The sequence below is a fragment of the Phacochoerus africanus genome, chromosome 2 (assembly GCF_016906955.1).
Source record: "Phacochoerus africanus isolate WHEZ1 chromosome 2, ROS_Pafr_v1, whole genome shotgun sequence".
Classification (NCBI taxonomy): domain Eukaryota; kingdom Metazoa; phylum Chordata; class Mammalia; order Artiodactyla; family Suidae; genus Phacochoerus; species Phacochoerus africanus.
The window spans coordinates 248,797,085-248,810,547 of NC_062545.1; the positions used below are offsets into that span (position 1 = coordinate 248,797,085).

The 13,463-nt window shown below is 34.9% G+C and overlaps 1 protein-coding gene across 3 annotated transcripts in view; it reads left to right on the forward strand.

Moving 5' to 3' along the window:
• Window positions 1-13,463, forward strand: part of FSD1L (fibronectin type III and SPRY domain containing 1 like) — an 80,933-nt gene that overhangs the window by 50,698 nt on the left and 16,772 nt on the right. For all 3 annotated transcript variants that reach the window (XR_007133275.1, XM_047768090.1, XM_047768091.1), the window contains exons 6-8: window positions 1,732-1,853; window positions 7,107-7,316; window positions 8,505-8,603. Coding sequence is in view for 2 of the 3 variants with exons in the window: in XM_047768090.1 (XP_047624046.1) it covers window positions 1,732-1,853; window positions 7,107-7,316; window positions 8,505-8,603 (431 nt within the window). In the remaining variant the exon portion in view is untranslated. The remainder of the gene's footprint in view (window positions 1-1,731; window positions 1,854-7,106; window positions 7,317-8,504; window positions 8,604-13,463) is intronic.

Below are 13,463 nucleotides of genomic sequence, written 5' to 3' on the forward strand. Positions count from 1 at the left end.
TTGGGCTTTGAGACACAATTGTCTAATAAATTCAGTTTAAAAAGAAAAAGTCTTTTGGAAAGTTCAGTCTTTTATATTTTTTTATAGCATTGTTGCTCATCTCACGTGATTTATGGAGACAAATTTTCATTGACTAGATAGGTTATTATTCTTGTTTTTAGGCTTTGAAAGACCTCTATAATCAAGTTCTACAGATGAAGTTTTAGGTTTAAATTCCTTAAAATACTTTCAGATTTTTTTTTCTCAACAGTTATCAATAATCATTTAAACAGTCAGGTTTAGAAGCAACCAAGTAAATGCAAACCCATTCAGTGGGCATTTACTAGGTACCTATCTGAATATAGCTCTTTCAGAAGTCTTTAAATCAAAAGATACTAGGGGCTGTAAAGAATAACATATGTAAGACTTAGCCTTTATTCTTAATTGCTTATTGACATAATCTGAAATTTTATTATTGAGAACCAAGAGCTTAAGATAAGAATGTGTGAAAAACTCAGTGTTATACTTGACATTCAGTCAAGCATGAGTTCCCTTCTCCATAAATAGTATTTCAGTATAGTACTTTCTTCTTGATAAATAGATCAGCTGTTGTTGACTCTTTACTACTGTAGTGATTACTTTCCTAGTTTTAAAATGAAATAACTGAATACAGTGACAGTTTGACATTTTTCATCCTGAAATAACTGAATGCAGCAACATCTTTATACCTTTCATACCATTGATCTTTAGGGTAGTTGGGTAGATCTGAAGGACTAGGCCCTGCTATTCCCTTTGTTCCTCCAGCTGTTTCCTTCCTCTCCTGACTGTGTGCTAGGGGACAACAGTCATAAATGACTTTTGTATTATTCTTTAATGAAAGATAATAAGGGGAGTTACTTTGTGATACTTAATAGAAATTTACTGTAATATGAAAAATTGAAATTTGAGATAAAGTAACAAATTAATAGAATATGAGAATTTCTCCTAATCTTCATTTTAATTGACAGAACAGTTTTCCCCTACTTTGGGAAAAATGCCTTTTTTGTTTGTTTGTTTGTTTTATACCACATTCATGTAAGGAATATTTATGGTGCTCCTGTTATTTCCATGGCATACGGTTTCACAAGGCTGTTTCTCCTTGTATCCTTCCATCCAGCTGATGTTGATACATCAGAGTGACACCTACTAGCATGGTATTCAAAATTGTGATCTCATTTCTCTCCTTTCTCATCCATGGCCTATCTTTTAGCAGCTACCAAGCTATACAAAATTTGGTTAGCGTAATTCTGCTTTTATTTAAGGACACAAAGAATAGCTGTGACAACTAGGCAAAATATTTGAATCAGGGTGTATTTACAGTTCATTATTTGGCATATGAAAAGGAGTGAGTCTGGCATCAGGAAGTCAGATTTAGTGTACAGAGGTTCAGATGACTCTTGTGTCTGTTAAAAGTGATTTATCGGGTATTTGTCTCGAGATATTTGTATTTTTGTGCAGTTTTGTAAAACTGGCTGGAGGAAAGTTCCTGAAAGTCTATCCTAAATGTCTCTAAATTTAAAAACATTTTCCAGTTTATTAATTTAATTTTCAAAAACTCTAAAAGCAAATTTCTGTTTACTTTTGTTGCCTTTGTTATTAGTTTCTGAAATTACTAGAGTGAAATAATTTCTCTATTGTTTATTTTATAAATTAAATATGATACTTCCCATTCTTTTATTTTTAAAAGAATGTTTGTGTTTGTGTTTGCTGTAGAGTAACAATGGCTTCAGCCTTTCGCCTTTCTTTGAAACCAAAGGTCAGTGACAACATGACTCATTTAATGGTGGATTTTTCTCAGGAAAGACAGATACTGCAGACTTTGAAGTTTTTGCCAGGTAAGTAAGCAGACATATTACATTAAAAGTTACATATAAAACCTTTTTTTTCCTCAAGATTTTTCTGTAGTGAACATTATAATGGAATAAATATAGTGTGATTTTTTTTGTCTTCTTGAGGTTAAGGAATAAATGAATTTGCCAGTCTTTATTTTTAGAAAATTATTTTGCCGATAGTAAAAATTACGCTTTGAGAATATCATTAAGGGATACCTTTTATTGCTAGTTTAGCAGAGAGAAGCAATATGCCATGGTGGTTAACACTGAGACTTGGGGCCAGCCTTCCTAAATTTGAATCCTAGCTGCTGCTTACCTGCTGTGTAGCCTTAACAAGTTATTTAACTTTACTTCATCTTCTTCTTTAAAATGTAATGTTATTCTTCTAGGGTTTTTATAAGGGTTAAATGAGTTGAGACGTCTAAAGCACTTGAAATAGTACCCGGCACATAGTTAAACACTCAGCGAAATGTTAACTGCTGTTATTATCATTATTTTTATAGTTGTTGCTGATTCAGATGGAATTTTATTTCCAGTAATAATGCATTAACATTCATTTATTAGAGTATTAATAGGAGGATATTCCAGGAGCTAAAACCATTTGAAATTGAGTCCCAAGTTTTTGTCCTCATGAAAGAGCCAGTTAAGGACCTTTTGGCTTCTATTCTTTTTTTTTAGCTGACATCAACTAAAGTTAAGTTATTAGCTAAAACAGTTTGGATTTGGAGATTTAGGGGATCAGGAAATCTCTTAAAAGTGAAGTGTTTTACTTATAGGCGTATAGTTTTTGGAGTAAGCTGTTTTTGAATAGAGAATATTGATCGTATGAAACCATTCTTCTCTGAAAATTTGGTTTAGGAATTTAGAACATAATTGGAAAGACAAAGTTAGTCATGAAACTCAAATGGAAATAGTAAGGGTAGTAAGTGAAGTATTAACTTCTGTGTTATAGAGCAGAAGTTCTAGAGGAGTTTACAGAAGGATAAGATGAGAGAAGGAACCATGGTTGTCAGTGGATACCTGTAAATTGGCCTTTCAGAAATACTAACCATTCTAAATTCAGAAGGAGGGTCAGGAGTGGTGGATTGTGAATATTTTGAGTAGTAATATTTCAATTTAAAAAGACTACTAAAAAAAGCAGTCTTCTCACCATTACTTTCTTTCTCTTGGATTTTAGTGATGTCTTAGCAAACCAAGGCCATGTCTGCTGTACAGTCAAGTAGATTGCATGCACAGTTAGAATTTTCTCTTTTGCAAACTGTTAAGATAGTCTGAAGGAATGAGGTATAATAAAAAACAAGAAATCCTTTTGTGGAGGAGTTTCATCCTGACAGAAGGTATAATAGGTTGTTAAAATTTATGAAAGATGAATTCATATCACTAATTTTTTATATTCTGCTATAGCATAAAAATAAGATGCCGATTAACTTAAAATAATGAATACCTTCATCCCTTAATAATTCATCCCAAAAGCACCGCAGAAATCAACTCTACACTGCATTTGGTGTAGTAACGAGTTGTGGATTTATCTGAGTCTGAAAACTGAAAGTGATGATGATGGATGGTAATAATTACAGTCATCTTCTTCTACTCTAAGTCATTTTTTTATACATCAAACTTAGCATTTATATCCCTCTCAGCTTTTGCAGCTAAGAGGAACATGTTTATGGCAGTGTTGATGTCAGTTCTTTTATGTTCACGTGCAGAGAAAAACATTAATAAAAAAAATAGTGTGCCAGCTTCCACACTATTGTTAGTTAACTGCTGTTTTATGGAAATCACTATAAATTGCTTTCCATTCTCATTTCTAAAGAGTTCTGCATTTCCTAAGTAATATTTTTATATTATAGGCTTACCATCTTTCATCTTCCCCTGAATTTTTATCTCACATTTGATGAAACTCTTCTCTTCTATGTAGAATATTGGGTAAGCTTCCTACATATTAGATCCAAGTCACTCTCAATTTGACATACTACTCATAAATTATCTAAATTTTCTTTATCCCTCTCAAGTTTACTTTCTTTTGGGACCATTATTCACAAGAAGGAAAAATCCTGTTGCCAGTACACTCTTACTGGAATGGTAGCTGAATTTGAGATATAGATGGTAAAGAGTTAGCTGGACCCACTTAAAGATTAAGTGATTCTCTCTTTATCTTAGCCTCTTGGAGTGTTCAGTACAGATCTTAAGTCAGCAAAATTTTGGAGTTCCCGTTGTGGCTCAGTGGTTAACGAATCCGACTAGGAACCATGAGGTTGCGGGTTCGATCCCTGGCCTTGCTTAGTGGGTTAAGGATCCGGCTTTGCCGTGAGCTGTGGTGTAGGTCGCAACACAGGATCCAGGCAGCGCAGCTTGGATCCTGTGTTGCTGTGGCTGTGGTGTAGGCCCGCGGCTACAGCTCCGATTAGACCCCTAGCCTGGGAACCTCCATATGTCACAGGAGTGGCCCTAGAAAAGGCAAAACAAACAAAAAAAAGTCAGCAAAATTTTAAAATCACTACATTTCCTCATATGTAGGCAATGCAGAGCATATTAAATTCATGAAATCCTGTGATCTCTTCCCTTAGCAATGGATAGTAGTCAGTATTGCTTATATTCCAGTATTGGAGACTAATATGTGTAATGTATTATGGGTATACAAGACAGGTGAAGGAAATTAATCATAAGGAGAAATGATAAATATTTCTTTGTTGTCTTAATGATGAGATATATCTGATCTCAATTATTTATTGTACAATTATACATGTGCAGTTGTTGAATTTTGAAGACTACGGTTAATGGACTCAATTGTCTCACCTCTCTTCTTCCCTCTTTTTCTTACTAGTTAGGTGTGAAGATTTAAAATGTATATCAAATTCTTTTCATCTTGGTCTTGATTATATCTAAGATATTTGCTTTACTTATTTCTTTTCCTTTTTTTCTTTTTTAGGGTCACAACCTGAGGCATATGGAAGTTCCCAGGCTAGGTGTTTAATTGGAGCTGCAGCTGCTGGCCTACACCACAGTCACAGCAACACCAGATCTGAGCCACATCTGTGACCTGTGCCTCAGCTTGTGGCAATGCTGGATCCTTAACCCACTGACTGAGGCCAGGGATCAAACCTGAATCCTCATGGATACCACTCAGGTTCTTAACCCAGTAAGCCACAGTGGGAACTTCTTTACTTTGTTATTTGTTAGATCTCATATTGCCTTAAATTTCAGTGTACATAATTCCTTTGTTACTGTTATCTTTTTTTTTTTTTAAATACTTTTTTTAGGGAGTTCCCTTCGTGGCGCAGTGGAAACGAATCCAACTAGGAACCATGAGGTTGCGGGTACGATCCCTGGCCTCGCTCAGTGGGTTAAGGATCTGGCATTGCCATGAGCTGTGGTGTAGGTTGCAGATGCAGCTGGGATCTGGTGTTGCTGTGGCTCTGGCGTAGGCCAGTGATTACAGCTCCAATTAGACCCCTAGCCTGGGAACCTCCATAGAGGTTCCTGAAAAGACAAAAGACAAAAAAACCCCCAAAAAACACAAAACTTTTTTTAGAATAGATTTAGGGTTATGGAAAATTGAACAGATAATACAGATTTACCATATACCTCCCCTCTCCCCCACCACACACCATTTTTCCTATTAGTAATGAATTGTCTTAGTGTAGTACATTTGCTGTAATTGGTAAACCAGTATTAGTACAATATTATTAACTAAAGTCACTCTGTGTTATCACTGTTCTGTAAGTTTTGATAAATATATAATGTCACCATTACATTATCATATGGAATAGTTTCACTGCCCTAAAATTCCCCTGTACTTTGCCTGTTCATCCCTGTATCCTGCAGCCTTGTTGTAGTTGCTTGTTAGTTCCAGGAATTTTTCTGTTGCTTCTTTGGAATTTTATACATAGACAGCAATGTCATAAGCAAAGTCAGTTTTATTCCTTCCTTCCTAATTTGTATATATGTTACTTCTTTCCATTGTCTTATATCATTTATTTAGAACTTCCAGTACAGTGTTGAATAGGAGTAGAAAGAGGGGATGTCATTGCCTTAGGGGAAAAATACTTAGTTTCTCAGCATAGATGTTAACTGTAGGTTTTTTGTATGGATGTTCATTATCAAGAAAAGCTCCCTAGTTTACTTAGAATTTTTGTCATGAATAAATGTTGGACTTTGTAAAATACTTTTTCTCCATCTATTGAAATGATCATATATTTTTTCTTCTGATCATTTTTCTTCTACTGATGTGATAGTTTACATTAATTAATTTACATACTTGGGAGTTAATCTTTAAAAAAATTTTTCAGCAAAAAAAATGTTTAAATACAATACTTGCCCAATTTCACACATTTCAGACACATCTGTATCACTGGAGGACCACTTTCTCCAATTAGCTGCTGTTATTTAAATGGAACATCTATTAATGTTGAGGAGCTGTGGAAAACCCCTTTTATGGAAGATAAATTAATTTTAATACGTGTTAATTGTGACTCATTTACCTCAGTTTGTTTTAATGAATTATAGAACTCTCTGGAGAAACATTTTAAAATGCTTAAGTATTTTGTGGGGTTGAGTTCATTTTTGTTCAGTATTGAGAAATTACATTATTTTATAGACAAGGTTTTAAACATACATTGTAGGAGTTCCCGTCATGGTTCAGTCCATGAGGATGCAGGTTCAATCCCTGGTCTTGCTCAGTGGGTTAAGGATCTGGCGTTGCCGTGAGCTGTGGTGTAGGTGGCAGATGTAGCTTGGATCCCATGTTGCTGTGGCTGTGGTGTAGGCCAGCAGCTACAGCTCCGATTCAACCCCTAGCCTGGGAACCTCCATAAGGCATGGGTGCAGCCCTTTAAAAAAAAAAAAAAACATTATAAATATTTTGAATTATTTTAATCTTTGGATTCAAAACAAGTTATCCTGTTTTGTCAATACTGATTTAATTTATATTTTCCAGCTGTTTGAAATAGCAGATTAAAAGTATGTGTTGAAAAGTAACAAGTTATTTTTAGTTCTTTATTCTTGGCATGTTTGAATTGCTTTTTGCCAACTGGGATTTTAATAAACTTTGAATTAGTCTATGAAAAACTTTAAAATATGAATTTTTAAACAGAGCTATGAAAAAAGTTATTTTGCATTTGTAAAGTATCCCTTCTCTTGGGCTGATTCAATTGAACAGTTCAAAAGCAACTTGAAAAAGCATAATTTGAATGACAAAATACTCATATTGGATTAGTACTATAATAAGAAATAAGCCTTTTTTTTTCCCCCGTTCAGTCCCCAAAGCTCCAGAGATAGATCCAGTAGAGTGTTTGGTGGCTGACAACACTGTAACAGTAGCTTGGAAAATGCCAGAGGAAGATAATAAGATTGATCATTTTATATTGGAATATAGAAAAACAAATTTTGATGGACTTCCACGTGTAAAGGATGAGCGATGCTGGGAGATAATTGATAATATTAAGGGAACTGAACATACACTGTCAGGTAAAATGACTGCATTTCATGAATCTCACTCTCAGAAAATAAATGTAATTGTGAAAAATATATTTAATTACATTAAAAGATGAAGTAATTAAGTTTCTTTAGCCAAGCTGATTTCTTGTATGTTTACTTTAGAAATGAATTTCTCTTAAAATATCAAGAAAACCTTCATTTTAATTACTTCTCAATATTTGCAGTCTGGTAAAACAATATATGTGAAACAAACATGAAGGGATGTTCTGGAAACTATATTTCAGAGTAACATTTAATTTTTACCTTGGTTTCCTAACAATAAAAAGCTAATCAATTTTCTAGATGTGTACACTGCCCCACATTTCAGTGATACTGTAAGTATTTGCCTTTATCCTTTTATGATTACCTTCATGGTAATACTTAAAGTTATGCTTGATACTGGAAATTTGTGTGTTGGTCTTTTGATAGTCTTTAAAAACATATCTCCATATATAGGGGACTTTGGGTATTTGAAATTGCCACATGTGTCCGAGTTGTTCACTGTTTTGCATGAGCAGTAACATTAGTAACATTACCATTGTTGAGGGCTTATTATTTGTCAGGAGCTGGGCTGAAGTGTTTTTTACACAGTATATCTCATTTAATCAGTATAATACATCTCATTTAATCTTTATGGTTATGAGGTTGGTTTTATCATTTCTGTTTTACAGATACAGATCTTTGACTCCATCAAGTTGTTGGAAGTCCCATAGCTAGTAATTTTTGGATTGAGATTTTAATCTAGACCTGACTGATTTTAAAGTTTTGCTGTTAATCCCTATACATCATTTTCTCTTTAAATTTATTTTTCACATATGAAACAATGTTTTATAAATACAATAATTCTTTAGGGTGTATGATTTCCAGAAATTGAACATATTATTTTAAATTGTAGCATCTCTCCATGAACAAAACCTTACTTATAGTGAGGCTTGGGAGTACCTTTTTATCATTAAGTTTAAAAAAATTGATAAACTATTTATTTTGAAGAAAATAATAGATAAATCGTGATTCCTCTTACTTCAGGTATTATCACCCTTTTAAAATATATTTGTACTCTTCCTGATTAAAGAGATAGTTCCCAGGAGGGAAAAATGTCTGTTTGAAGATTCATATTCATGGTTTTGGAGTAAATTCACTTACTTTTCATATCTGAAAGCCATTTTTCATTGTTTTCAGGCTTAAAGTTTGATTCGAAGTATATGAATTTTAGAGTGCGAGCTTGTAACAAGGCTGTGGCTGGAGAGTATTCTGATCCAGTGACTCTAGAGACCAAAGGTAAGATGAATAGCTGTTTATGTAGCATGAAACAGAACTTACTATCTGAAGTTTTTCAAGACTTCATAACAGGAAGCATTTCATGTATGATTGCATTCCTTCTCCACCTTCTTACACTACCCCCATCCCTCATGGAATTCTCAACAGGAGGAATTTTAAGATGGGAAAATTAGGGATACAATAGTGGTTTTCATTAGTTTTTCCTTTACCATGGTTATTCATAGGGGAAAAATAGACAGATGATGGTGTTACATTCTCTCATGAGTGCTTAGTTTACAGATTTTAGCTAGGATAAATACATAAGCATCCCTGAAGTTTGCCCAGGGTTTCCCTGGAGAATGGATTATGGTTCAGTAATGGGGAGGTACATATTGTTTAGTTCAGGTTTCTTTGGTTTTCTTAAATACTATTGTAGAAATTAACATTTGTATAGTTTATTAATGTTCACAAAGCCCTCTCACCAGGCTTCATTTGATCATTGAAACCATCCTGCGAGATCAGTAGAACAGATATTATTAATACCCATTTTGCTGGTGAACAAAGTGAAATTCAGGTATGTTAAATGACTTACCTATGGATCCCCGAAACTAGCTTGGAAAGGTGTCCATAAGAATCTATTTACAAGTTCTGTGCCAGGCCTTCTTGTGGGCCCAGAACCTAGGTACTTCTAGTCTCTGAGGACAATTTGGATTTAGTTTAAAGCTCCTCGAATAACATATTTAAACACAGAAGACTTTTCAGATATTTGCTAGTTTGAAGGCTGTAATGCTAGAGATCTTTCCAGTTGTGAGTGATAATTGACTTTGTTTACTTCCAGAATTAGATTCTGCACATTGTTGTAGATAGTTGGGCTTTGGATGTTTCACTCACCTCTATCTCATGCATCATTTGAATGGGTTTAAATGCCAGAAGTTTCATATGGTTTGGAGGAGGATATAAAAATACCACATTAGAGGAGTTCCCGTCATGGCGCAGTGGTTAACGAATCCGACTAGGAACCATGAGGTTGCGGGTTTGATCCCTGGCCTTGCTCAGTGGGTTAAGGATCTGGCGTTGCTGTGAGCTGTGGTGTCGGTCGCAGGCGTGGCTCGGATCCTGTGTTGCTGTGGCTCTGGTGTAAGCCAGTGGCTACAGCTCCGATTAGACCCCCTAGCCTGGGAACCTCCATATGCCACAGGAGCGGCTCAAGAAAAGGCAGAAAGACCCCCCCCCCCAAAAAAAAAATCAGATTAGAATAAAACTAGATATGAGGCCCAAAAGTTATTGACCAGATACACTCAGAAGACTATGTGTGCATCGGAAAGGTTAAAAAACAAACAAACAAAAAGATGAAGTAAAAGTACTTTGTTTGGATTAGCAAATGTTTTAAGAGCTATAGATAACTTAGCCAAGAAATGTAGTTACTTAGAATTACTTGTTAACAAACTGAGATGTTACTGTGGTTTCTTTAGAGATAAAAATCTAAATTACCATTACAAATTACCCTTTAAAAAGAAGAAAAATATCCATTACCATTTAAAAGTACAGTTATATTTACAGGCAGATAATCTTTCTTATATAAACTATTTTTAGCTCTTGTTAGGTAAAATTGCATTATTAGTATCCTCCATCAAGAATACTGTATCTTTTTAAAATCTCTTTTGTTTCTTCTAATTTACATTTTATATTTAATAACCAAACTTGGGCCTAAATGTGGCGAATTGTACATTTCTATGCAAATTCCATATATTCAGGAAAATGAATTGCTAGCTTGTAGTTTTTCTTAGTTGGGCTGTCTATCTGCTTTTGTTAGCAGTGTCTGTCTGGCTGTTAGTATTCAAATTCTTGGTCTTAGGGTTTGTAGGGGAAAGACTGAGTTGATTCTAGCCCTTTGCAGCAGTTCTCACTGTGAGGTAAACCCTCTGGGTTAGGGATAGACTGAAACTCAACTCTGAGGCCCACTGAACAGAGATTCTGACCTTTAGGGAGATTCAGATTAAACAGCTACAGGTCACAGGCTTTCTAGGGTTATTCCATACTGCTGGAATAGATATTAATGACAAGCAGGAGCTCCGAGGAAAAGTCAGATTCCAAAAAATGACACGTTAAATGATTGTTGAATACTTTTTTGACTTGTTGCAGCCCCTTTTTGACCAACCAATAGAAATAAGTATATGAACAAAGAACTGGAAGGAAAAGAAGTTTGGAGATTAAATAGTTGAAACCTATCAAAATTTTGTATCTTGCTATTTGTGGTGGTTGGTATGGAAAATAGTGAACTTTATTAATTTCTGTCTGTCCGATGCATGACAGCTCTATTTCTTCTGTTATTGGAGTTGTCAAAAATGATGAATAATATAAATTATTATGACCAGAATTTTTAAAGTATGTTATCCCTAACTTCCTTGTAAAGGTAAATTATGTTGGTATTGATCACCAATAACTTTCTAGCCTCAAATATTAGTATCTATAATTTTATAGTACCCAGAAAGCAACCACCAACACAAGTTAAACCCATAAAACATCTGTGCTTAGAGTTATATCCACTTTTAATAGACTTTTAAATATATGGAAACTACTCTATGGCTGTGTTACAGGGCTTATATGAAAGACAGGACTAACATTGACTAACATTTGAAACCTCGCTTTTGAGGCCAGTCTTTTTTTGTTTAACTATATGGTATTGTCCCTATTAACCTTTGAGTCTCTATAGTTTAGAGGTCTCTAAAGGGACGATGGTGTCCAAAAAAAGAAGGGATGCAAGATTGCACCCCTGGGATTGAAACTCATGCGTTTCTGTTTGGGTGCTATGGTATTTGCTAAGTCTGATCTCAAGTGGCTGGGCTGATTCCTATTCTTACCACCCTTGACTCTGTTGTTCTCTCCATCATATCAAACATAGGGAATAGCTTTAGGATTTTTTTCATTTCTTAGGATTTTAACAGGCTAGTGAGAGTCGATGGCATCTTAGAGTTATATCCACTTTTTCTTTCTTCAAAAATGCAGATGCCCTTACAAGTTTTTTTTTTTTTTTTGTGATAACAGAAGTAATTTTTTTTTTCCCACTGTACAGCAAGGGGATCAAGTTATCCTTACATGTATACATTACAATTACATTTTTTCCCCCACCCTTTGTTCTGTTGCAACGAGAGTATCTAGACAAAGTTCTCAATGCTATTCAGCAGGATCTCCTTGTAAATCTATTCTAAGTTGTGTCTGATAAGCCCAAGCTCCCGATCCCTCCCTCATGGACTTGGAGAAAAGACTTGTGGCTGCCTTACAAGTTTTAACTAAGAACTGATATAGAGGTTAACCCTGTTTTAATTCTTGATTATACAGAGTTTCAGTTTTGCTTAATCCTAACTTTTAGTAACCCACCTATGGAGGAATTCTATTTCTTTTTTCTTTTTTTCTTTTTCTTTTTTTGTCTTTTTGCTATTTCTTTGGGCTGCTCCCGCGGCATATGGAGGTTCCCGGCATATGGAGGTTCCCAGGCTAGGGTTCGAATTGGAGCTGTGGCCCCTGGCCTATGCTAGAGCCATAGCAATGCAGGATCCGAGCCGCGTCTGCAACCTACACCACAGCTCACGGCAACGCCGGATCGTTAACCCACTGAGCAAGGGCAGGGACCGAACCCGCAACCTCATGGTTCCTAGTCGGATTCGCTCACCACTACACCACGATGGGAACTCCAGGAATTCTATTTCTGTTTTTACTGAAAAGCTGTATTATTTCTTCTTTAATAAGTTCAGTTCTGTTTACATGCAGATTTTGAAAGCTGTTAATTTTTTTGCATATACTATCTTTTTTAGAAGTGGTTTTGGTTAGTAATTTTGTATTTACAGTGAAGAGTGGGTCAGAGGTATAGGTGAAATTGAAGTACTCTTTATAGAAGAGAGTATAAAAGGATTTTTGATTCATTAGGTAAACATTAGGTTCTCTATGAGAATATTCTGTTGTTTGATTGTGTGAATTTCACAGACACATTAAAACCTTAGCTGAATAAAGTATTATCTTTAAGTGAAATGGGGTATTCTAAAACAGTATTTCTTCAGTGAGTACCTTCCAGAAATTTCAACTTTTGGAAGGAAAATAACAAGCAGATTAAATTGGCAACTATATAGTAGATGATACCTTATTTAAGACAGAGATTCTCGGAATTGCTTATTACATAGGAGGAACTGCATTACTCAGCTGTGAACTGATATATTTCAGTGATTTATTCTCATTATCCAAAGGGAGGAGCTAATACTGTTACACTGATTTCTACATTAGCAGTTCTGAGTAGGTCTTACGAATAGTGCAGATAGGTTCCACCATACCAAATAATTTGAAAAGCATAGTTTTGTATTTTTAAAATTTGTTTTAAGCAGCCCCTTTCTCTCCCTCTGTTCTTTGCCATGTGAATCATCTTTAGCTCTGTCGGCTACGTTAGTTCCCTTGCTTCTGCCATCACTACCTGTTTTTTCATGCTTACTTTATCTTGAAACTTGAGTTTAAATGTGAAATTAAGTTTAGAGCATCAGAGAAAATGGCTCTATAATTTTTTACACTACATCGCTTTTTCCTTATCCTTAATTCTACCATGTATCATATATCTTCCTATTTAGTCAGTACAGTCAGCTGATAATCAATTGATAATCTAATAATAGGAAATTGAAGCTATTGTGTGTTGATGGAGATTCCAGCAGAAGGAATAGCATAAAGACTAGTGGCATGCAACTACATTGTTTTTGGCTGGAGCATAGAATATATAGAGGAGAATAATGGGAAATTAGTGGATTATGGGTTTATCATTATAGACTTTAAATATTAGGATTAGGGGTTTGAATTTTATTCTGTATATACAGAGCTAAATCCATTGATTAGGAAAGTGATGTC